The sequence below is a fragment of the Anguilla anguilla genome, chromosome 3 (genome assembly GCF_013347855.1).
Source record: "Anguilla anguilla isolate fAngAng1 chromosome 3, fAngAng1.pri, whole genome shotgun sequence".
Lineage (NCBI taxonomy): Eukaryota > Metazoa > Chordata > Actinopteri > Anguilliformes > Anguillidae > Anguilla > Anguilla anguilla.
In genome coordinates, this window is record NC_049203.1 from 55,972,351 (window position 1) to 55,997,931 (window position 25,581).

The 25,581-nt window shown below is 43.4% G+C and overlaps 1 protein-coding gene across 3 annotated transcripts in view; it reads right to left on the minus strand.

The window, feature by feature from the left end:
* Window positions 1-25,581, minus strand: part of LOC118224258 (protein Shroom4-like) — a 40,983-nt gene that overhangs the window by 12,665 nt on the left and 2,737 nt on the right. The window contains exon 2 of one of the 3 annotated variants that reach the window (XM_035411584.1): window positions 9,281-9,432. In XM_035411584.1, coding sequence (XP_035267475.1) covers window positions 9,281-9,432 — 152 coding nt within the window. Of the gene's footprint in view, window positions 1-207; window positions 852-9,280; window positions 9,433-25,581 lie in introns of those variants that run through there. The other 2 variants (XM_035411586.1, XM_035411585.1) reach the window with 2 other exon arrangements.

Consider the following 25,581-nt stretch of genomic DNA (forward strand, 5'->3'; position numbering starts at 1 on the left):
AAATTAGTTTCACAAGAAACAAGTTCTGTCGTTATTATATTTCTGTCATGACTTTACAGAGAAGTGAAAAGAGAGCACCGTTCATGGTTAACGGTGATGCGTTAAAACAAAAACAAACGCAAGAGGAGGAAGTTCAAACAATTAATTGGGCAAAAAAGCAAAGCACACCAACTGCTTTTATAGTCAGCGGCTGAAGTTCAAAAGTACCTTTCCAGAGTCAATGTTGCTCTTTTCTTCTCTCTACACCCTGCTGAGCAGCTATGGTATATAAAAGGACGCGTTCGCAGCACGACGGTCAAGACGCTACAGCACCGCAGTCGAGTACTCACTGTGCCCCGATGATGTCCTCATACAATCACATAGCGAACAAACAAGAGGAGGATGTGCAGACAAAATAGGGCAAGATGACGCGCGCTCCAAATCGTTTTCCCGTGACCTGGTCCGTCCTTATTCCATGAATCGGCAGTAACGTCCAGTCTTTACTGGACCCACAGAGGAGTTAGGAAAAAGTGGCCAGTGCTTTGAGTCCAGACAAGCCTGACAGTCTGTAGTGGAAGCCAACCGCTTCACTATATTGAGTTCAATATGCAAGTCATTACACAGGCCAGTAACTCCATAGGGCTTCTGTTGTAGACTCCACAATACATCACAGAAGGCTAAAAATACTGATTCTGAAAAAGAATACTAAATGATTTTTTTCCCACACTCCTCTGTTCTAAAGTGCCAGGCGCTTAGAGACAGCCAATCTCTGTCCTTCTGGAACAAAGGGGAATTGAACCGCTGCAGTGTCCGCAGAAAATGGTCGCGACTGTCTGACTCAACCAGCCCTGGATTCCGATCAGATCGCTAGAGCACAAAAATGAACAGGACCCCCCCCCCCCCCCCAACCCCCCCACTCTGGAGAAATCCAAACGCCCTGCTCTCCACCTCCCACTCTCTCCTCGCTCTCCTTCTCTAATGATATTATAAGGCAGGAAGCCTGGCTCAGACAGAAAGGAAACTATGTTCGGAGAAGATAAAGGCTAAGCTGCTGCAAAAATAATACCCCGGGTTCTTTTTATTATTGTTTGAATAACAAAAAATGCGAAGGCGCTTCCTTTCCCTCAGAAAGCCGTCAGATTTGGCCGAAGAGCCAACCAGCAGTGAGGAGAGCTGTGGTGGCGCCCTGCCACCCAAATGTTTTCTTGCCCTTTTCTCAACGTTGATAGCACAACAATGTGGACTTAACTGTGAAGTGGTAGCCCTCTCCTTAATCGGCACTGCTGAAAAGAGGCCCGGTTTTAAATATGTCTGCTTAATGTAGGGCAGGTTACACACCCCATGAACAAAGTCAGCAATACTCATAAGGGTGTCAGCCAGCAGATGGTGGGGGAAAAGGAGGAGTACAGGGGGAAGGAAGAAAGCAGAAAAAAGGCGAACGAGGGAGGGAAGAGGATGATAAAGGTGTGTATATAAGGGAAGATGACGAAGGAGGAAAGGAAGGAAAGAACCGGAAGGGAGGAGAAAAGAGTCCATCCAAAGTCCAAACTCAAAAAACGGTTGCTTTTTCGAAACGACAAAAAACCAGGAGCGAGGCGACGGGTGGATGGCCGGCGCTCAGAGCCTTAGCTGGGGGTAAGCGCTGAGCGCCGTTTTACATAACGAACCGTGACTGTTCTGCGAAACAGAAACCAGATTCACCCCCGATTTCACACAGCGCCCTACGACCTCTCCGGCTCTCCCCTTCACCGCCTCCCTGGTGAGAGATCGTTTCCAGCCACCGTATAAATCCGAGCGCCTGCTAACGGTTTCCCTCCGCGGGTGGCGGGAGGGAGGAAGCGCCTCCCAGGGCTGGCGGGATGAGGTCAGAGGCCTTGTCCGCCTGCAGCTCTTTGAGAGCCGTTTGCTGACGTAGTGACGGCGCGGATGCGGAGCGGCCTCGTATCGCCTCTGCTTCCCTTTCCATGAGTCACACCACCCTCCCAGGTTTCTGCACATCTGACATTACCTTCTGAAATCGGCTTATAAAAGCCATTCCACAAAGCCACAGGGATCAAGTCCAACACTTGCAATGTGTGTGCAATTACATAATGTAATGTAATGTAATGTGTGTTGAGAGGTGTACTGGTCCCATTCTTTCTTGATCTGTGGACACATACCAATGGGCACAGAGCTTTTAGATTATTTAGGAAAGAAAACGACGAATGCGTGAAAGGGTTAACTCACTGGGGCTGCTGGGACGGTCTGAACTGGGAGAAATCCAGCGCCACACAACGAGAAAATAATTACAGAAGCGGCGTAATTAGTCCACTCAAGTCAATTTCCTGCAGGTGGAGGCTACCGCAGCTGGACGTGGAGCGAGAGGGGGAGGGGGGGAGCCTCGGCCGGGGTGTGGCGACGCTCGTCACACTGTACCGTCCTGTGGAGGAGGAGGTTAGACTGGTCCCTCCCCAGAGCGAGCCACCCGCCGCTCCCCGGCTGCAATCAGGCTTGTTTGTGTTGGGCGCCCGTTTCCCGCAAACAGCCCGAGAGCACCGCACCGCTGCATTCCAGCTAATCAAGAAGGCGAGACTGGCCCATTAGCTCTAACCGTCCAGGAAGGGTGAAGCCCGGCACGACTTCCTAGCACAATGCCCTGTTTGTTGTTTTGGGTTTGGAGGGCTTCTCTCTTTTTGTCCGAGCGAGGAATGCGCAAGAACGCGCCACGTCGACAAACAGCCTTTTAGGCACGCTGGGAACCCCCCCAATCCCCCCCCCCCCCCACTGTCTGCCTGCCACCCCCCCGGAGGACACTGGCAGAAAAGTCACCACAGGCAACAGAAGGGCTGCTTGTTCACCCTAGAAAGAGGAAAGCTCTCTGTTTTGCAGAGATCAAGGTACAATCCCCAGTAAAGTAGCAGACAGGCGCAATGTGTGCTCTACAAATAAAACCTTTTTCAAACAACATATTTCTTGAAATAACATCTGAATATAATAGATTCTCTTCAGTATATGCTTACAGTATAAAATAAAGCTAGATATATCTGAAAATTTTTTTTCACGTTTTTATTTTGTTCATCTTATTTCTTAAAAGCTGAGCAAAATGGGTGCTATGAAAAATGTTTCCACTACACAGGACTAATCCATGAATTTTGCTGTTCCCCAAAGAATTTAACCACCACCAGCCAGGTACAAGTTACACATCTATTTACTTTACCTAATGCTGGCTAACTGGAGTAATTGTTTGCTATTACAGCTGTTCAAGTCACTTTTTTTTTTTCCAAAGTACGATAAATAGTGTGCCCATGGTGTGTAAGAGAAGCAAAGGGCTGTTTTAGAGAAATATCTATTTTCTGATTTACTACATTAAAGTCCTGTTCACTTTCAAGTTAACTATAACTTGCAATACAAAATACAAGAATGTTTTCTCTTGCATATCTATTCAGGCATAGGTAACGCTTTAGCTTATAGCCTGTGTGAGCTCAACAAGTGGACTGCGGAGTGAAAATAAGTAGCAGCTGATATCACTTTGTGATGTTGCATCACAGTGTATTGCCTTGCTTTAAACCAAAACCCAACAATGCACCTAGACTAGCTATTGTAAAGCTGGCCGGTCGTCAGACACTTCTGCAAGTATGAAAAATATACATCATACACAAAACCCTTCAGTGACAACTGTATACATAGACCAAAAGGCAAATAACAACCTCTGAAGTTAGAGGTCCCAAATGTTTCAGGTTTCAGGTTTCAGGTTCAGGTTTTAGGTAAAGCCCCTAATCCTCGTCTTCAAAATGTATAGGCCTACTTCTTTCTTATTTTTATTTTTTTATTACAGAAAAGTATTTTTGGGACTGAACTTGGTATTGCACACACACGCGAATGTGTCCTTTGAAATACATGCTGCCAGTCACCACCTGTCTTCACACTGCAGTCAGCCAGCTAGACTGCACAGTCATTGAACCAGAGCAGTACAGACATCCCACTGACCAGAGGAGTCAGTATTGCACCATGAGGTTGGGCATGGCCTGCTGAAGAGAAGCAGCCAAACCTGCATCACCATGGGCACAGGTACTCCTGGGTACAGCTGGCATCAGGAAGGCCAGCATACACAACACCAAACACTACTGCTTTAGCTAGGTGGTCTCAAACATTTGATTAAGCATATTGAAGTTCTGATTTGGATTTGACATCTATCTATGGTATGGTGATCTCTTTCTAAGATATGGTGGAAAATGAATTGTTCAAGAGAATGTTTGTTAGCCTGGATAAATTGTTTTATAATAACTGACTGTAAAATGAAGCCATCTGAATTAATTTGTATCCCTAATTTCCAAACCCTAAATTTTTTATTTCAGAACAAAAATTAATTAAGGAAATCCTCATACAATCCTCATTGTAAGTATATATTTTTTTACATAAGTCTATCAAAACATTTCTTTTACCAGGAACCTCTACAAGATAAGTCTCAAAATAATGTTACATCCTGATTAGGATGAAAGATTGTCTACACTGTTGTGCTCAAGTATGCATTTCAGTTACATGTTCTAGCAAAAAAAATGGAACCAGGTACATAGCACAGTGCTTCCCAATCCTGGTACATTCATTTTTGCTCAGTTTTACCTAGTCGTGAGGCTTAATTGAACTGTTGACCGGCATTTAGACAGAAAAGCGGTAAAACGACTGTTCAATGCGTGCAAGGACACACATGCACACTCACACACATACACACATGCACGCCCACGGCACAAACAAACACGAACAATGCGCGCATAACAATGCTCAATAAGCGCGGTACACGGCGATGGAACTGGAAATGTTGGTGAAACGGCTATTCCTGGAGGGAACACAGGAAGAGTTAAAGAAGGGAAGGGGGCCTGAGAATGCCAGGAATGTCCATTGTTTTGTTTGGCGCAGGGGAGCTTTTGTTTTGCCGTTCGTTGGCACAGCGGGAGAAGAGCGCGGTTGCCTCTCGTCTCCGCGGTGGGCTGCCCAGGAGAATCGAGCCGCTTCCTGACTGCAAATGCCCTGAGCCTCTGACACACTCTGCTTCTCTTGCTGGGTGCATGGACGGAACTGAAAACCTCATTCATTCGGGTGTCCAACACTCCAATGTCAACATCATGTGGGGTGCAGTGGAGGGTGTTTACTTTTTATTTTATTTTGTTTAAAGGAAAAGCACAATAAATCCCCTTCGCAGGAAATTCAACTGGCATTTTTTATTTTCCATTGTTCCATAATTACATAGCCTATATGTTTTCACATTATTCCTACAACAAATCCACGCTCCGTTAAATTTAAGCGGCTTCCGCTGCCGTTCAGGCAAAATATTTAAATTAAAATACTTTTGAATGATTTTTTCAATGCTTTCTCGCATTAACGCTCCTTGCGCAATAAAGTTTAGCGGTTGAACCCCACTTCCAGGAATTGTGGGATTAATGACTGTCACAATTCACTCAACACAGTGTTCCCACAAGTTTAACGATTTGGATCCTTCATACTCTTGTCTGCCAGACTTTAATCATTGCATTCCGGATGTAATGAATCAAGCACAGGACATTGTGCAGGATGTTTATTTTTGCTGGGCACATTATTGTACATTGCTGTTCCTGTTCCTACCTCACTACACCTGATGTGACACATCTCTTTTATGCATTACTCTTTACCTAAGCCAGATGAGCCAGACAGCGATCAATACAGGGAAAGGCAGGCGGGGGTCACACGGAGTTCGCTGGTGCATGGGCTGCGAGCAACATGCTCAGATCAATGTTACCAGACTTTTCTTATGGCAGTTAGGGACACACAGTGAAAACTACTTTCAAGAGATGCCAAATCTCAAAGAAGGATTTAGACCCATTTTTAATAGCGTGTTAGTGGGGAAACTGCTCAGGATTCAACTGAACGTCAAGTTAGTGTAAATGGAGTTGGAACCGCAAATGCCAAAGTAGCCAACGGAAACCATTTTTCAATGTTTGTGTATAGGGATGTCCATCCACACAAATTTTTTTTGTTGTAATTTGCCAGCAGTGCATTTATTACAACAGCTGTGATCCTCTCGTTGATGCTGCAGACATCTTCCTCCTCCACGGTCATCCTCCTAACACCACATTCCTGTCCTCTCTGCACCCTTGGTCAACGCAGACACATCATAATCTAAATAGTCAAAACAAACCATTTTTCCCTTCGATTTGGCAACGAGCCAACCGGCGTAAACAGGGTTATTTTAACCCACCCACCCAGATCCTGCTGTGTGGTAAAAGAACAGAAGTTCAGTTTCAAATGGATCTGGAAGAACATCTTGGGCTGTCACAGGAAGAGTGGAGGAAAACAATACTGAGCCGAATAGGAAGTGTGATCTGATGCCCAAGGAATCTGTGAGAGGCAGTGTGGTGAGGAGAGTGGAAAGGCTGACTAATCACCCTTGGCTGCTCTCCTTACCAGTCACCAAAGAAAATCCATTCATAACACAGGAATCAAGAATTGGCCTTGAGTCTTCACGCCGACTATATCTGGTTTCATTTCCCATCATGTAACTCAGGTCTGTATTGTGGGCCCTGGAAGAACTGTGTTATGGAGGGAAAAGAATTACAACAACCTATACTGGTATGGATTCCATAGGATTTGAAGGAGTGCATTGCAACCCTTAATACTGGGAGCATCTGAGTGGGAAACACTGGGGGGGGGGCATGTTTGTCCACACCCTAAAGCTGCCAAGTGTGGTGACCTGTTTCTGAAGAGCCACAAATGGTCCAAAGATCTATCCGGCTATCAGGAGGTCAACAACAGCCAGACATTTTACAATCTGTGCATAGCTCTCTCCCATATGATAGATTTTTAAGGTTTGCTCAGTGTTCAGTCACACTCCAGGGGGTTGGAAATGTGTGCCTAAGGAATGCACCAAAAGGAAGCACAATCAGGCCAGGTCAGTAAGAGGAAATGCCTTTTTGGAAGTCTTCCCCCAAACAAGTCCACATCACCTTTTAACAGAACTGTAAAGGAAGCGCCACAGCCTTAAGGAACACATAGAACACACAGCGTTCCTTAAGGCCTGTCTTTTCATAAATAAAGAAATTAGTACAGAATCCAGGATTCAAATGAATTCTAGAATGAAGAAAACATGGTACTGGGAAATCAGGAGAAACATGTGACTACTAGTGTCGGTCTTCGATTCCACTAGGTTGGGCCTCCCTTCACGTCTAGTAAGTTTTATATGAGCTTGATATACAGGCCTAGTCCAGCCGGTAAAAACGGAGAAAAATGAGCAGGAATGAAAAGTTACAAAAATCCCCATTTTTTTTGTAGCCTTCCAGCCAAGTGCATCTTGACAGACACTTGGCAGGAAGACCCAGGAAGCCCTTCCTTTCTCCACTCTTCCACACTGGTTACCCAAGGAGCGCCGCTCTTGATGACCACCATTATCGTCACATGAACACGTCGTCAAATATTCCCTTGAGCTTTACAAGAAGCAGTAATGGGTCTCGGGGAGTAGCTAATGTAACATTTTCCACAGTAAAAATCAGCGCCCTGGGTATTTTCCCCAGCTCTTGGCTCGTCCGCGCAAGCCGTGTGGATTTTGGCACCGGCGCCGGAGAAAGGCCAGAGCGTGAGCGGCGTGACGGCGCTGGAGACGCAAGTTCATAGTTCGCCAGCGCGCTGATAAAACCGCTTCCTACACGAGCAGAAAGCAAGGGTCAGCGGGTTAATGAGGATTACGCAAAGCCTGGACCGAAGTTCCGCCGTCAGCTGTAAGACAGCGCTGACCGTGACCGCTGCGCCGCGACTCATGACGGACGCAGGCCCTGCCAGTGCTTCTCCTTTAACCCCCAGCCCTCTGATGACTCAGCCCCAGTACCGACACAAACCCAACGGCAGTTGAGGCCAATCGTACTGCAACTACTTGCCACAAGCCCGCCACTTGAAAACCACAATTGATAATAACAGTGTTTATAAGGTTTTTTGGTTTTTTTTATTGAAAGAATTTTTCCATTTTAAACGCCCCCAGTCCCCGACTCAACCCACGTCATTAAAGTTAAGTCTCTTTGGGATAGTGCAGCCCAGTCCCGTTCTGCAGCTTCCTCTGTGCTACTGTGAGCTGTGATAGGATTCTCCATTCGTTAATTAATACTCTAATGGAGAAACGGGTGAAGTGGAGTCTGGTAGGGGGGGTTCAAGGGAGGTTCTGGAGGGTGGGATTGGAGACACAGCTGGGACATTTGGCTTTGATGTATAGCCAATGGAGCGGAATGCAGTTGGCCTTGGCACTTTTACAGAACTCCCTTTGACAGATCCAGTCCACCCCATTATGCAGCCCCCACATGCCAGACAGTATCAAAGCAGTGTTTACTGTTGTGTGCAGCGCTACACTTAATCAATGCATTTGCTGGGAGCACACATCTGCTTTCTTGCTCGCTGAATTTTCTGCAATTACTTTTTGGTAGATCTATGCACTGTAGCACTACCACAAACAACACTAAAACAGACAGCACTGAGCTAAAAGGGTGGTTTGAGGAAAGCATGCTGCTCAAGAAAGGCAATCTGCCAAGAATCAAACAGATTTATTTTTCTAAAACTTTTTAAGACATTTCCTGTAATAAAATCACCCTGCAAACTGTCTGACACAGAAAGTAGCATTTTATGATAAGACCCAGATAACCCAGATAAGTTGCAATGCTAAGAACTCCCATTGCATATGCAAAAATTTGCAGGGAAATATATTTTTAGTTTATTTTATAAATTAATTTCATTTGTTTTATAACAGGTTTACTAGGCATTTCAATGAAGAGAAAAAGTGAAAAGGGAAAACACCTCACTCGGTTTAGAACATATACACCTTGTAATTCCAACATCAACCACTGCAAGGCACTGTTACATTTTGGCGCACCATGAGCTGTGTGAGCATGCCCTCTTGCATGACTCAAAGTAAACAGTGCTTATGGTCACAGGGATGGACAGGGTGTGTTAGAGGGCAAAGGTAACCTCATGTCCGGCCGCTAGCCCTCCTGACGTCAGCTCGGAACAGATTAGCCAAAGCAAACAGGTAAAACAAAGAAACGCGCCATTTTAGGAAGCACAAGATTTCCGCCATCGGTCCGGGGCAAGCAAATGTGACAATCCGCTGAGCAACAACCAGACTGGCGGATTCAGACACTAGCCAACCGCCAAAAATGTGGGGTGGGGGAATGTGAGGTGGGGATGAATGGGGTATACTCTACAAGAGGTTCAGGAGAGTTACAGTAATGGATCGGAGAATGTGAGATTCCACCAGTAAGGAAAAGACCTTCCTGAATACCTGACTTAGGGGACCTATAGGGACAGAAGCTCCTACCTGCGCACCACCATCTTAAGGATCCGGTAGGAGCCCTTTATGAGGATGAGGGCCTCCTGGCGAGAGCCGTACAGTACGGAGCCGTTGATGTTGACGAGCTCGTCCCCCACTCTCAGCTTCTTACACTGGGCTGCCTTTCCCCCGTCCTCGATCTGTGGGGAGAGAGGGGTCAGAGGTCACAAAACGCACGACTGCATGCACAGACTTTGTGATATTCCGTATGGTACACGGCTACCAGCCAAGCAGCTACCTACCCCGAAACCTCCTTACAACAGCCTGCATACAGCAGACAATAATCCAGCTGCATAACATCAAAATGCTTTCAGAGAAAGATGGTTATCCCCAAAATCTGTGATATGTGATAATGTCAACACTACTCTTTAAATGAACTTCAGTATGTTGTCAAACAACAAGTGCTCGGCTTATAGCTCACTTACCAAAAGTGCCATTAGTTAGGCTTAATCTTTCAAAATTATACAGCACCCAACCCTGTGGCGAGGAAGCCATTTTAGCCTCGAAACCTAAATGGACACACTCACCCAAACAGAGCACTCACGTAATCTCAGCTCTCCCTGCCAAAATGGTGAAGCTCCCACGCTTCCCACCATCTGTCTCTGTTGCAATAATAAGGAGAGGCTGCTTCTCCTGCACAACCCCCATGGTCCATTGCACAACAGCCCTGGCTGAACCTAAGCTCTCCAGAGTTGCCTCCTCTCTGAAGTCCCTGTCTGAGGTTTTAGTGATGAACCAGGCATTGCCGGGCCAAGATGACTCCCATATGCCTCTACTCCACATGGGAGTCCTCTTCATTCCTACCTCCAAGGACATAAATGAGGAACATTTGCAGAAGCTTTAGTGTGCCCAGCATGAAAGGCAGGACCAGAGCCAGACTGGTACCTCCCCCCTACACACACACACACACACACACACACACACACACACACGCACACACACACATACACTCCTTCACACACAGTGGAAAGTGAAGATGACAAGGCAGGCAGTTTGTAAAGTGGACCCATTGCAGAATGAGAAAAGGGGATCTTAAAACCCTCAAACAACCCTCTCCCCATCCGATCCTGCGGTCGCTGAGAGAGACAATAGCAAAGTCAAATGTTCACAGGGGCCCTGGGGTTTGTGGTGGAGAAACATGGATGCATTGTAGGAATATTTCTGTGGGTTTGATGGAGGATATTCAGAGCAAAAAGAGTGATGTTTATGTGAAGGCACAGATATTTTCCACAGTGCATTTGCATAAATTTACAATTGGGAGCGGCACAGAGGTCCTGTTCAGCTCACGTGACCTCAAAATGGAGCAGGAAGCTCGGAGAACAGAAGAGAGACGTCCGCCAGAAGACTGCAGCTACAGGAAGATAAGCACGCCGTAACATTCCTGAATGTTCCATTGTTAAAACTGAACATCCTATATTCCTGCTGTTACAATATGAGCACGGAGCCAGACTGCTGTGTAGAACAACACTCTCTCCTCACATTCTACCCCACTGACACAGGGACTGACGGGGAGAACAGCAAAGAATGCATGTAATGGAAACATAATTCAGATTTTATGGTTGCAATTACAGTTGCACAGGACATTTTTCTCTCCCCTCTTTCTCCTGTCAAACTGAAATGTAGGAGAGAAGCTTCCCAGGGATGCAAGGCTTGATTTGCCTCATCTGCAACCAGGCAAATCAAGCTGGCTACGCGTTTCGTCCCCAGAGCCAAAAACGCCTAGGTTAATTCTGAAGCTTTAAAAGTTTATTCGCTTATGTCACAGATCCGATTATCTTCTCGCTTGGATGATTGTAAAGTCATTGACGCACATATTCTGTGTGAGTGCGGAGCCTCCACATGGAAAGCCTTTCAGTTTCCCCATGTGAATTCAAGACCAGAAAGAAGACAGGACCATTGAGGCCAGAAAAGGCACGCTAATACAAAAACGCTCACATTTTGAATAAATAAAACATTTAATAACACCATGACTTTCAAACGATCCTACTGGAAAAAAAAAAGGCAAGCGACGAAACCCAGGATTACTTTTCGCTTGACATGAAGTTCCAAGCACGCCCCGGCCAAACTGATGCCTCCGTCTTTGTGAGGACGAGAGTGCCAAGAGCGTTCTGCCATTCCTCGGGCAATTAAAAACATCAGGCAGACATGGTCTTACCTCATCGACTGCACAAGCAGGGGAAACCGGAGCGACTTCGTCTTCTGGAAAAAAAAAACCCAAACGGAAGAAATAACGCCGTGCCCGCTGCGTTCTCCGTTGTGTTCCCCATCAAACCAACTCCGTCTCTCCAAGGACTGTTTTAATGGCCGCCCAAAGCCATGATGTAATGGAGAGCAATTCTTGTTAATTCTAACTTTTTCGCCCTTTGTGTTTATTTAAAGAATGTGCTCCGAAGGGAGGAGGAAAAAAAAGGTTTCAGAGTGTTTCGCGATACCCCTGGCAACCCTGAAGAGCGGTAACCTTTTCCCTGCTGTATCTCTCCTAGCCCGCCTCAACTCCGGCCTTGATCCAGACTTTCTGCCTGTGGGCCACCACCTTCCCTTTTCTTCCCTGAGGCGTTTCTAAGGTTTCCTGGGCAGAGAGGGATAAAAATAACCATGCCGCTACGAGCGCGTGTGCCACACCTACGTTTCCATTGCCTTTTTCCATTTTTATTTTAGTCGAGGGCGGGCGCCGGCTGGTTTTCGCGGTCCCCCGTGACGGTGAGGTGGGTGTACAATGAGGGCCTTGTGCAGGTTCGGAGCTCTCTCCTAGTGTTCTCCAGCGCAGTCCCCGAGGAATGACCGTTCGCCGCGGCCATCAAACATGAAACGACGTCCGGCTCCATTCTTCAAACGCAGCTCGGCCGAGCCCGGGGGTAGGCAACGTCACTTTGCCGCAGGATTTATGTTTGCTTGGTTTTTAATTAGTCACCGTTGTGAAAACAACCTTGAAGGAATGGACTCCAGAACCGCACTGCACACAAAGACCATTCCTGTGCTTCTTTATCCCTGGACATTAAACTGACTTTAGAAACCCCACTGAAATGACTAAAGAAGGGGGTCTAAAATGGTCTAATTACTCAAAATGCTAGAAGATTAAGAGTCACTGCAATAATAGCTTTAACACAATAAAAACACAATGGCTTTGAAAGTTCGTTTTTAGTAACTATGGCAGAGTATTGTAAAGTAAACCCTGCCTATGCTCCCCAGGTCTCTGAGATAGCAGATAGAAAGGGACACTAGCTGGAGTCCGTTCCAAAATCCCATTTTCTCCCGCCCAATCGCCCCGCTCACTCGGCCAAGAGCAATGTACTGTACCCCTCACACCACCACCCCCTACCACCCCCCCCCCCCCCAACCTCTCCTGCACCTTGTCCCTGACCTCAGAGTCCACCCAACTTCAAACCTAACCAGACCTGGGTCAAATACGTATTTGTTTTGGATTCAAATACTTTTCTACGCTTTACTGATCTTGTCTGGTGTATTGGAACCAATGAAATACTCTCAAAAAGTGCAAACCCTGCTTTTTGGTCATACTGGCAGACTCAATTACACCAGGTTTGACCAGGTCTGAATCAAACAAATACAAGTTTTATTTCCATTAGACCTAGCAGGCAGTTTGAACACTTTTTAAATAAAGTGAAATAAATAATAAACAGGGGGGTGTGAAATTGAAGTTTATGTCAACTTCCAAACCCAAAGTACAAAAAAAAACACAGAACTATGACTTTATAAAGACAATTTTAAAGTATCTAAATCTCTCGTGTTTATCATGGCAGCTGTTCTGTAGCATAGGTAACCCAGTGTGTGGCCTCGGTTTTGTTTCAGTCCAAGCCATTCAAGCAATTCCTGTCAGAGCAAACCAGGACTGAAGAGGTAGTCTTATTTTCATTCCACTGAGAAAAAAAAGGTAGAAATGATTGACCATTGAGGTTTTTTAATAGAAGCCATATTCAACATCAGCAAATGTAAATAGAAAACTTTTGGCAGCACTTGCTTACTTAACTGGGTGAAACTATTGAAGAGCGCACTTTATTAAACTCATAGCAGACCGGCTGACGTTCAATAAATTACTACGGTTGTAAATCGATTTAAAAACCTTAATCTCATGTCAAAATGGCATTCAAAAACATGCAATTCTACTCCGAAGGACAAGACCGTAATTCTGTCAATGACTGTGCAACCCTGGAAACTGGGGCCCAATGCTGGATGGTTGAATATTGCTACGTAGCCTAGGCCACCACTGCTTACTGGCTTTGCAGCCACACATTTCCTGGGGAAATATGGCACGGACAATAACATGCTGTGAACCATTTAAGTTGCAAGGGGTCGACTGGGGGGAAACCTACTGCATGAACACACGGCTTGCAGGTCACAAACCCCAGAAAGTAGCGCAGGCCATCTTGGAACCCTCAGGCAGGAACATGGCAGAGAAAATTGCAGCCGACGGGAAGCTACCCTGCGTTCCTGCAGGGGAGAAGAATGCGCTCATTGTGTCCAAGGCTCTGTCCGGGTTGCCAGGGAGCGTGAGGTCACGCTCAGACGCTCTATAAATAACAGGGTGTGGGCCGCCGCTATGGCCTGGTGCCCGCTATTGTACCAGGGCCGATTTGTCGCTCTGGTGCCCCATAATCACCTGATGCCAAACTGACACATGCAGCTGCACATACCCTACGAGCAGGAGACAGAGGAAATGTGCACATCTGAGACTTCTTCTGACTTTACACTGAAAAGCCTATACTACACATGCTTTAAAGGCCAAATTCACTCAAAAACATACATTTTTTGTTTTGTCTGTCTTTCTACAATGGAAAACTATCACCAGACAGTTTCAAGGCAGCAACCGTAACAGTTTCACAGACTGTAATGTATTAAGTTTTTAGCATAGCTGCAGGCAGCTAGAAAGCAATGCCTTATGGAAAAATATAGCTTTAGTAAACCAAACATGTAGCAACAGACAAAAAAAGTATTTTCATATGTTTTTTCCTCAACAAACTGACAAATTCTTATACCCACAAAATGTCATTAAGTACTGCAATAAGATACTACGACATATTGAAACATTTAATATGGCGAAAAGTCTCCTTTCACATGCCAGGCATGTACTAAGCAAGCAGACTGAGAGGTTCCCAATGTCTCACTGCTTTGAATATAGCCATGGCAGAACAGTGGGTGCGGGTCTGACATAAGCCAAGGCACAGCTTTGCTGCTATATGCCTTGCCAAGAGGAACAACTGAGGCTGCATCCCAATCGCTAAATGTTTTGCATTAACAAATAGGTCCTATCGCTTTCAAACTTCAGTATGCTTTTTGGAACCCGTATGTAGCCTTGATCGCCATTTTAGGACCGGGTCATTTTCGGGGCAGGACATTAATCAAGTTGGGACGTAGCATGAGACCATATTGTATAAGCGAACTCTGTGTATCAAAATTTAACCATGCTTTCACTCCCCCCCCCACCCCCAGGGAATTATTCATTTAAAGCATTCAATTTTGTTGCTGTTTTCTGAGACAATAAATCACAAGAAGGTCAGTGAATGCACTAAACATATATAAATCAACCTTGGGAGTCAGTGAATTGGAATGCCCAACAATTCAAAAATAAACAGCAATTTAAAAGAACTGACCAAATGAACTGATACAAGCAAACCCTGCCATGTTAATACTAAGCAACAGTTGTACAATAAACTAACAGTATTTTTCATACAAGACCTCAAGGTTATCTTTAAGACAGCTAGCCTATGTCTCTGTACAACCCCTTCTTTAGCAGCAATCCAAGAACAGCACTGAAACGGTGCTCCAATTACAGAAAGACTTATTTAGCAGTGCTGAAGACGATCTCTTCAGCGAGAAAATCATTAAACTATCAGACCACAAAGTGAGTCTAAGCAGTATTATGGAGGGCCCACAGCCCAGAGAACATCTGCTCACCACCCGACTCACAACGTTCTCTGTGTGTCTGAGAATGCGTGTGGTCACTCCTCTGGCTCAGGTTCTTCTGCCAGGCTTCTTTTCCACAGGTAGCAGCAACGTTTGACAGCTTTTCCAGTGGGAGATTGCTCAATAAAGCCTACATGGCAAGCAGACTGAATCTGTGTCAGTCAGTGACTATTATGCCATGATCGACTGGGATTTTTTGGCTAGAAGGTTTAAGCTAGATCAACTCATCTTCGGGAAGTCTTGAGGAAATGAGCACTGGGCAGTCACAAACTCTGTGAACATTTTTCCATTAGGAGTAGAGAAATGGGAAGTTAGAGGCAGTCACTGTAACACCCTAGTGTGGGAAGATTTAAACATAGCTGTATTCCACCAGGAAAATATAGTTAACCACTCACTACTCTGAAATAACAGCAAGTGGTGAACTGTTGTTCAGCATCCATTCTGCTATATGTGGGCATGTCAGGTGTGAAGTATTATAAATTGCATTACCTTCATGTAGATCATGAGACATATGTAGAGATAGCCCAATTACAGACGTGGTTTCACTGTTTTTAGACATTCATTTTATTTCAATAAGCAAACAAAAATTAATATTCTCCTGCATTAAAATGTGTTTTAAATTCAAGTTTTATTACACTTTGTTTTACTCAATAACACACCCCAATTATGATATTGCAGTGCAATCTGTATCAGTTATGCACAAGAGAATGAACTCAGAATTCCAAAAGACAACTGGGAGAGCCTCTAAATCAGTCTAAACACATGTAAATCCTTTCAAAATACACTCAGCAGCCACACGGCATGCGTTCAGTCTGCCAATCAATAGCTGAGTCAGCAAATCACCACAGAAACCCTACCATGATCATCTAAACACAAGTACAATGATCGTCTAAACCAGACACTGCTTCTGAGCTGCAAAGACGAATCGAGGAGGAATTCCATTCTCCTCACTCCCCACCCCCCCCCTGCCCCCACAGCTAATTTTCCCTTTTCATTCGACAGCCATGATGTTTAAGGTTGGATTTGTCCCTCTCATTAAAACGAGGAACCACTTTAAAAAGAGAGTGGAGACGTTTCACAAATAGATCCAAACACCCACAACAGATATCCCAAACGGCCCTGCCCGGCACAAAAGACATGGATAAAGACACACCCTAGGAGGGGGGGTTTAGGTGTACCCAGCTTTAAAGCCTCACTTTTGTTCTCCATTGGAACCCCATTCCCATGATCCTGAGGCCTACGACCTTGCCAAGCGCAATCTTACGTCCAAATTTCTCCCCCAATTCCAAATTCTTTCTTTCTTTCTTTTCAAAAGTGCTTTTAACCCTTCGTTCCCCCAACAACCCACACCCACACAATGCCCTCTATAATCCAAGCAGAGGAGAAAAAGGGCCAAAAGAAAAAGAAGAAAACCCCACTTCTCACACCGGCAGCCTATCAGCGTGGTCATGCATCTGAGGTCAGTGCAGCAGACTGCTCGTCCTCGAATGGCCCCGTTTCAACACCTAGCACTAATGAGAGCAAAGCTGCTTGGAGCAGACAGAGGGAGGCTCTCGGACGGCTCACTGCAGCTCCAGCTCCAGCTAGACCGGGCCGCTGACACACTTGGACACAATTCAACGTCGAAGTGGGCGAGAATATTGTTGCCGTCTTATGTGCCACTAGAGGAAAGCGCACGGCAACCGAGGGAGGGGGGGGGAAAAAAGCACAAAAGCGCCTTTCACGGGGTTGAAACGCTTACTCTCGCTCGCACCGTCGGTGCATCTCGCTGGCACCTCCCGACGTCTCTCTGAGACTCTCAAAAAGGGGTGGCAGACAGGACAGCCCACATTTCCACAGTGAGCACAAGGCTGCAACTTTCCCCAAATTCAACAAAAAAAAAAAAAGAAGACGTACGCCCCACCCTCACAGCCACATGAGTGGCTCAACAGTAAGCTTTTTGTTTTCGTGGTACAAAAACAAAAAAAAGTTTAACTCAGGAGGAATCTTCCTGCTTGGAGTCGTGTGCTCTCACATTCCTTGGTCTGTTTGCCTCTTACAGTTCTTCTTAGACTAATCTGGTTTGCACAGACTTCCCCTTCATGCAGCCAGAGAAATGATGGCTGAAAAGAAGAGCGCCTCCATCTTCTCTGCTCCAGAGGCCGATTTCAAGGATTTCTGTAGTTCCTCACAGGCCACGGGGAACATTTGGCTATACCTCGTTGGAATGGCTCTAATGAATAAATTTCCTGTAATATAGCCTAATTCAGCATTTTCTGAAAGAATATGCTCTGAAACTTTCAGAGAAATGTGCAAAGCAATCTACTGTTTTGAAAGCAGTCCAAAAATCTAGACTTTCACATCGGTGATCTTATTAATTTTAATAATATAGGCCTATATTCTAGCCATATTCAAAGGAAAAAAGATATCCAGTTGCTTTAAAATACTTACTATTACTTACAATTACTATTCTAAGCAGAACTTTCCTTCAGTAAATGCCTGGCAAGTAAGTTAGCATTATGTAAATTAATTTTTTATATTTATTTTTAACTAGGCCTATAATAAATGAGCAAAGCTAACATGTCACTAGTTAGCTAGGCTTATGCACATTACAAAGGTAACTCTGTGAATGTTATTATTCTTTTTCTACATATTGATCTTCTTGTTCCAAGACAAATGCAGGATGTATCATTTCTTGTGCTAGTCTACAAGAGCCATTTAAGTAAGGCACCAGAGCAAACGAACTCCTTACTATGTTACAAATTACAATGTTATGTTTTCCTCATTGCAACATTACATTAAAAACATCACATTACAAACTATTAGGCCTACATTCATTACTTTACGTGCTACAACAGTACACAACGTCCTCACATGCAGATAGAAGTTTGTATTTAAAAAATCGAAATACTCCTTATTTATCACAAATTCCAGTGGGTACGACAGATAAATGCTTGTGCAAGCTTCACCTCAGTTGCACCAATGAAAATATATTGCTATAGCTGCTTCGGTTACACAATGTGTAAGATTATAAGAATGTTGTGTCATATAGGACATTGACACCAGCAGAGAAAACAAATAATAAAATGTGATTCAACAAACGTAGCTTACATTGCAGTGCACCTCCTGGTTTTGAAACTTCTTTAATTGTGTATGGATGTGTTCTAATGCTCAAAATAGTGTGAAACAGTGTTAACTGCAAATGAATTGATCCAGCTCTCATTCAAAATACTGGGAAAACTATCCTCTTTTTACACAGTGGACAATGAGTCATGTCACTGAGTTGACGGCCTCCTGGAAAACAACTAAATAAGATAAATCAATCAGTCGGCTGACCAGTGACAGGAGGGAGGGGCAGGGCCAGCCGTGACAGCCCTTTGAATGGGTCCGCGGTGCACCATTCACACGGTAATGTGAGTGAAATGACCTTGCCCTCACCAAATGGCCCACTGGAGAAGGAAAAAAATAAACCACTGTGGTGCTGTTATTGCCTCCCTCTGAGATAAGAGCTTTAAAGGGAGTTTCCCTATTAGTGGTCCCCTAGTTTGAGTGCAAATGCATGCAAAACAACAGTGAACAAACCAGTGACAGACAAAAATGGTTTAACAGCCGCCTTAAGACAACCCAAAACAAACTCAGCAGCACACCGACTCCCTGCACAGTGCTGTAATCCGGACAACATGAAAGAAAAACCCCGATGAACTCACTTCCTGCCTCTTGAGGAAAAATCAATACAGTGCCGTCTAAACAGAAAGTGGACTGATACCTTGCTCACTGAACCCGATCGGGGTTCCAAAGCAGTTCGTTCTCACGGCCTGCTCCTGGGGAGAGAACACCCATCTGTTTACCCAGCCATTGCAGGGACGCTAAAAAGCTATGCCACAAAATATCCCTCCTCTCCCCGTCACTGACCAAAAAAATGCACCAGAAATGGACTGACGGCAGAGCCGCCAATGCAGCTTCATGCTTCCATTCGAAAACCCTTCGGGACATGCAATTTTTGGGTTGGCCTGTGAGGCAACCAATGGAACCAGCCCAAAACAAAGGACAGAGACTCTAGTATACATTCATTCCGACACCAGCTCGTCTTCCTTGTCTGGAATTTTTACTTTGTTAAGTAAGATTCGTGGCCACACAGAGATAAAGTTGCATACAAAGGTCTGGTCCTCACATCTTGGTGGGTTAGGAAAATAACATTTCTATTAAGGAGTAGAAATAGGCTGTTGATATTATTGGGAGCCAGCTCAGAGTATTTTCCTTTAACCATTAGCACTGCAAGACAATATTTGAACAGGAGAATTTGCCTTCATTTCCCTTCATATGGACATGGGCCAAACCCACCTGTACTTTACGAGTGCTATTGTATTGCAACACAAATCTGGATAACGTGTAGCCCAAATCCTACACTACACTAATTGACCACTGCAACCATCTCATGAGTCAGTTAACAGTGTGTTCATGTGACAGTTCTGACCCATTAATCAGATTCACTTTCTATTATAAAATTTATTGTCAAAGTTCAAGATTTACACGTCAAGGCATCTGCGGACACTCCTGTCTTTCTCCAATAACCTGAATTATATCCCTTATCCCTGCTAATACATTATGAGTGATCTGCTTACATTAATATAACTTCCACTCTACACAGCAAGAGCAAAAACTGTTTAGCATATGGAGAACTGACTATCTACCGCTTAGCATAGCATTCAGACTTCTTATTTATGTCTTCAAGTGATCATTGTTTTTTACAGAATGAGTAATAATGCAATTTGGTAATTCAATTTGCAAGAAGAAAAGAAAGAGCAAAGCATTCATGGGTTTGTAATGGATTACAAAACATAAACCTGAGTTAAAGCTTTTAAAATTAATAGAAGTGTAGCTGGATAAGAAACAATTTCCTTGTGTGTGTTTGTCATTAAAACAAATCAGAGGCTACTCAAAGCAAATGGAAAAACATTTAAGATTTTCTGTGAAGTCAACTTTGATTTAAACTTGATTAAACTTTGGCGGCAGTGGAGCTGGGCTTGTAATTTCAAGGTTGCAGGTTCAATTTCCCAGTGGGGTACTACTGTTGTATCCTTGAGCAGGTTCCCAACCCGCATTGCTTCAGTAAATATCCAGCTGTACAAACAGTTTTTAATTAAAGAAGGTAAGCTGTGTAAGTCACTCTGGATATCAGTGTCTGATAAATGGCTAAAATGTAAATGTAATTTAAATGGTCCAGATGCAATCTCAGCAAATGTACTGTGTTTTTCAAATTAGGCCAAAATCAGCCGAAAGCTGAATAAGGCCTGCAATGGATTGGCGGCCTGTCCAGGAGGTATTCCTGCCTCTTTCCCAATGCATGCTGGGATAGACTCCAGGCCCCCATGACCCTGACCAGGAATAAGCAGGTTAGAAAATGGATGGATGGCTGAATAACAGGGCTGTTGAAAAATAAGTGATGAAAAAAGTGTTAATTTCTGAAATCCATTTAAACATTTAGGAAATGTGCAATGGTGTGCAATATTCTGGCTGTTAAAATATGCTGAAAAGGTCAACAATTAGCACCCTATAACAACCAAAAGCACAATTACAGTAAATGAATACAAGATAAAATAATGTTCATGATTTTAATTATCTGTGCTTAAAGAATTCATGAGCATTTCTGTGCCATTTTCTTACCAACCACATATGTTCAGCCAATTAAATTCAATTGTATTCCGTAAATCAATGCAAACCCAAATTATACGCACTGCAAAAAACACAGACATTTCTATTAGAAATTGAGAAGGGGGGAGGTGACTAATTACATGTAAACATAGCCAACTGTAGCCTATGTACGTCTGCCGGTCACTGTAATGTATTTATTTACGTTACATCAGCGTAACACAGATCTACACGTAATATTCAGGCGCAAATGAGTGAAGTTTAATAGTTCACTTTGTGGTTAAGCCACTGCCACACTGGTCTCCTTAAACAAACACCCAGGGGACTGAAAGGACACATAAAGAATGGGTGATTGAATCTAAAACACACAATGATGTATAGATATTGCTGCTGTGCATGCCCTAAATTACATTAGAAACAGGATATGGTTCCATTCATGGGACATTTATTACACTGATTACATTTATGGCAGTTATCATTGCTTAAACATCTCTTATCTGGTCTTCTTGCCATGTTTCCACCATTATCCATGTGATACAGAGCTGTTTTGAGAGCAGCATTTAGGCCTATACTAGGCTACATGTAGCTACTTGGGTTATGGAGTGAGCTATAGTCAGAGAGCCCACAGCCCGTGTGTTTTAATTTATTATTTGGAGTGCTATGACTTCTGCTCTTCCTGCGTAGACTCAATAGGGGGTTCCCATTGGGATTGTGCGTTTAGGTGCAAATGGCTGCCCTGATAAGTACTAAAATGCTAATTCTGCCCAACTGATGGGTAGCCTATTGGGTCTGGACTAGTCTAATTGATGGTGCTGGACTTTAAAGGATCCTCCAGGCTAGACCCTGTTAAACACAGCTCCAGGGTCTAGTGAATGGAGATAAGAGTTCACAGCAAAGCCTCTTAAACCCAAAACAAGGTCGACTCCATCGCTCCGGCTCCACCCTCAAAGCGATTAACCTCCCCTCAGCAAGACATGATCAACAGTAAGAGAACAGCACCGTGAACCTGACCAGATCTGATTTTGTTGCCTTCTGTCAAACATATCTTTACATCAGCTATGCAACATGAAGAAAACCACTCAAGTTCTATTCAAATAGCCTACATTTCCCTTTTGGAAGGTGTTGTAACATAACCAAATTCTTTTAGAAGGCTGTGTAACTTGTCTTTGTTGAAAGTGTCATCATCAAAGAAATAACACAATAAAAATGGCATGTTAATTTCACAATCCAAACCTCTAAGAGATTGCTACAATTTTATAGCCTCCATTTCAGTTTTCACATCAGTACATATTGGGAATATTGTTCAAACTGAAGGATTGAAATGGAAGTCCTGATGTGCGAAAATGGGACTGTGGTGGCAGATTTACATGCTGCATCAAATATCTGCTTTTGTCTCCATGTACTAGGAAATGCAGAATTTGTAGGTCTAGACTGATCCTTACTTAAGGGATACATGACTGCCACACAACAATAGTTTTGAAATGGTAGCTTGCCATTTAGCATTTCATGCTAGCTTGCTCAGGTTTAAATTTACACAACATGGCTAACTCCACAACGCAGAGAATTACAGATAGTCGATACCAAGTCCTTTTTTTTTTTTATTTTTTTTTTTTTTTAATTAGTACATCACAGATTCACTGCCATTTCAATTATTCTGACAGCTCATCTCAGCCAATTCAAATTGGGAATATTCATTATTTACAATTTAGACTAAATCATTTCTAATTTTTCCTAAATGCTTTAACATGAATTCACTTTTACTGCAACAAATTTATACATGCAAACCTTCCTCTGGCTTTGAAACCTCCTTGATTGAATCCTGCTTTAAATGTAGTACACACTCAGAAGCAGATGCACGTACAGTCCTATCCTTAAGGTACAACAAAGTAACTTCTGTTGGATGGTTAACTTTTCCTCTAATCATCAAGTCTACCCAGTTAATCAGTAATTTTCACTAAACTGCAATAGCACCCAGAGTAAAGTAATGTACTACTATTTTTTATGTCTCTATTTTAAGTGCTAAATGTTTTCTACATTACAACACTGTTAATACTTGTATTTTATATTATGTCTTAAATTTGAGCTTGACTTGATGCTGATAGTTTGGGGTTGACGCTAGTTTGAATAGCCTACATACAATGGTATTTTGAAAATGGCAGGGTACTAATGCACACAGTGATAAGCCATACTCAACACAGTAGCCCACAATGTTCATTATATGATACAGAATGTAACAAATAAAAGTAAAAAAATTGTTATGGTTTAAATGTTAAAACATTTAAAAGTGCATGTTCAGAGGCATTGCAGTTTTTGTACCTTTTAACATCTCTTATCTGTAAAGGTAATTTAATCTGTACAGCACTTGTGCAGCACTGGTCCAACAAAAAAATAATTACAGAATGCTGTTAAAAAGTCATCTTTAATTGATTGTTGGCAGTCTTTGTCAAACAGAAGTATGAAAACCAAACACTGAACACCACTCTAGTGAAAATTCCACAAGAACAATTACATTTGCTCATAATCAAGTAACATAAGATCAGAACTCTTAAGCCAATGTAGGATTTCAATGTGTCAATATGTAAAAAGTTGGGTTTAAGGATTAATCAAATTATGCCTGCCCTCTGAACAAGTGGCAAAAGTGCGCAATTTTCTAACACCAAATTTACCCAAAACAGAGTTATTGAAGAGATTTGCTTCACTCTCGTCATACGCTTCATGAGTGCAGTGCAGATGTTGGCCAACCAGATGTGTTCCCCCTGATGGTAGAGGGATCATTGTGTTCATTTGAATTTCCAGCGAGAGAAAATGACATGGAGACAAGTCACTCCATCCAAGTAGGCCTGCTGCTGAAGAGCCGAATGTTGAATGATAATGGAAAAAATTACTTTAAAGCATCGTGTTCATTTGAATTTCCAATGTACTTACATTCCTTATTTTTGTATGTGAACAAAAGGCTCACAGTACTGCTAGCAGTTATACGATAACATTACCAATTAAGCATTTGGTAGCAAGCTCACATATGAACGTAAAATTGAGAACAGCAGTCAAACTTCTTTCTGTACGTCAGTCATGTAATGCGTTAGATTTACGTTACGTCATGCTACATTACCCCATAGACTGCAGTTTCTCTACCCCTCCTCCTTTAGTCTTAATTTAAAAAAAAATTTCTGTACTCATCTCCGTCAAAAGCAAAAGGTTAATATTGTCATTAGCTAACTCTAGCCATCCAGCCTAACATTAGCTGGGTGAACGCTGATGCTTGCTAAATGCTAGCTAACAATAATCCATAGTGTTGATAACTTTCCAGTGTTGCTTAGGGCAGAAGATGCTTTCTTTTGAGAAAAGATGCAAAACAATGGCTACATTTTACCAATTTTGTAAAACTTAAAACATTTAATTACCTGGCATAGATATGGATGCAGGACTGCCCTCCAAATTACAGTATTTTCGCATTCACGCACTGATTTGTGGATTCACTGTTCTACTTGTGCCAGTACGAGCTATGGGGGAGGGGCAGCTCATTAGAGAAATAACAGTCGGCAGTGTGTATGAATACGAAAGCATAGTGTGTTGCTTACAGAAATAAACAACTAGGCTAAATACTGAAAAATCTTTTTTGGCAGGCGCAAATCTATTTGGGCAGGCTGCCCTAATTAACACTGAATATGTATTTTTATTTATTTTCATTAATCATTAGATTTTACACAAATTTCCAGTACCTTAATGCCTTCTAACGCCAAATTTAAAATACAATACTTAGGTAATGGTCAAAAGATGACCACACCACCAAGCCAGTTTGCATGAAGATATGAAGTTCACCTAGACATAGCTAAAGATTCACAGAAGAAATACAAAAACATTGCAACACACAAGTCTTAGGCGTATACGCATGGAACTCAAACATGCACATTCCAGTACAGCTCAACTCTATAGGGCTACAGGGACTCATGTGTCTGACACATACCATGTGTTTTGGGTTAGCCAGTTAGTGAGTCTAAGCAGGGGATTCTCAGCTATGAAATTGGCCACCTCGACTCTATATAAAGGGTTAAATCCTGCCTGTATTTTACCAGCTTCAGGGCAAGGCTGTTCTGAACACCCCACAGGATGTGTGGTCAAGATCCCCAAACATACCAAAAATTGCACCCAATTATTAGTGTCCCACAGGCTAATGTTCAGCATAAAAGCTGCACATTTCACCACTCCTCTTCCCAGCTGTACTTCTTTTCAGCAGCACCACAAAAAAATGCTGACAACTGAACAGGGTCAGGACACTGGGAATGGCAGTTTCAGATAAGGCAGTCTCTGCAATGAGGTGTGTCCCCTACCGCCACCCCCACCTCCACTGCTCACCCCTTGGGTATCATACACTTGGACAAGCACTTATCTCAGACTGATGTCAATTTAGATAACTAGCCTATTCAGTCTTGCCAATGACTCCTTGAGAAACAAACTGACATTTGCTTAAGGCTAGTTCAGAATCACTAACATAAATTTTCTTATTTAAGACTGCCTAGAAAACTGGCCAAATTGATACATACATAAACCAAACGATGGAATGAGGACGTAAGACCAATAGACTCATTCACTGAAAGAATTGATTGGACATGTAAAAGAACTGGCCAGTGGTCAGTCGCTTGGAGGCCAAAGGCTGACTGGCTGACTGTGCTGACTGAATCCAGACTAACCAGAATGCTGACCGAAACAATGAACTAAACTAAACTTGGGTAACCTTCCACGCT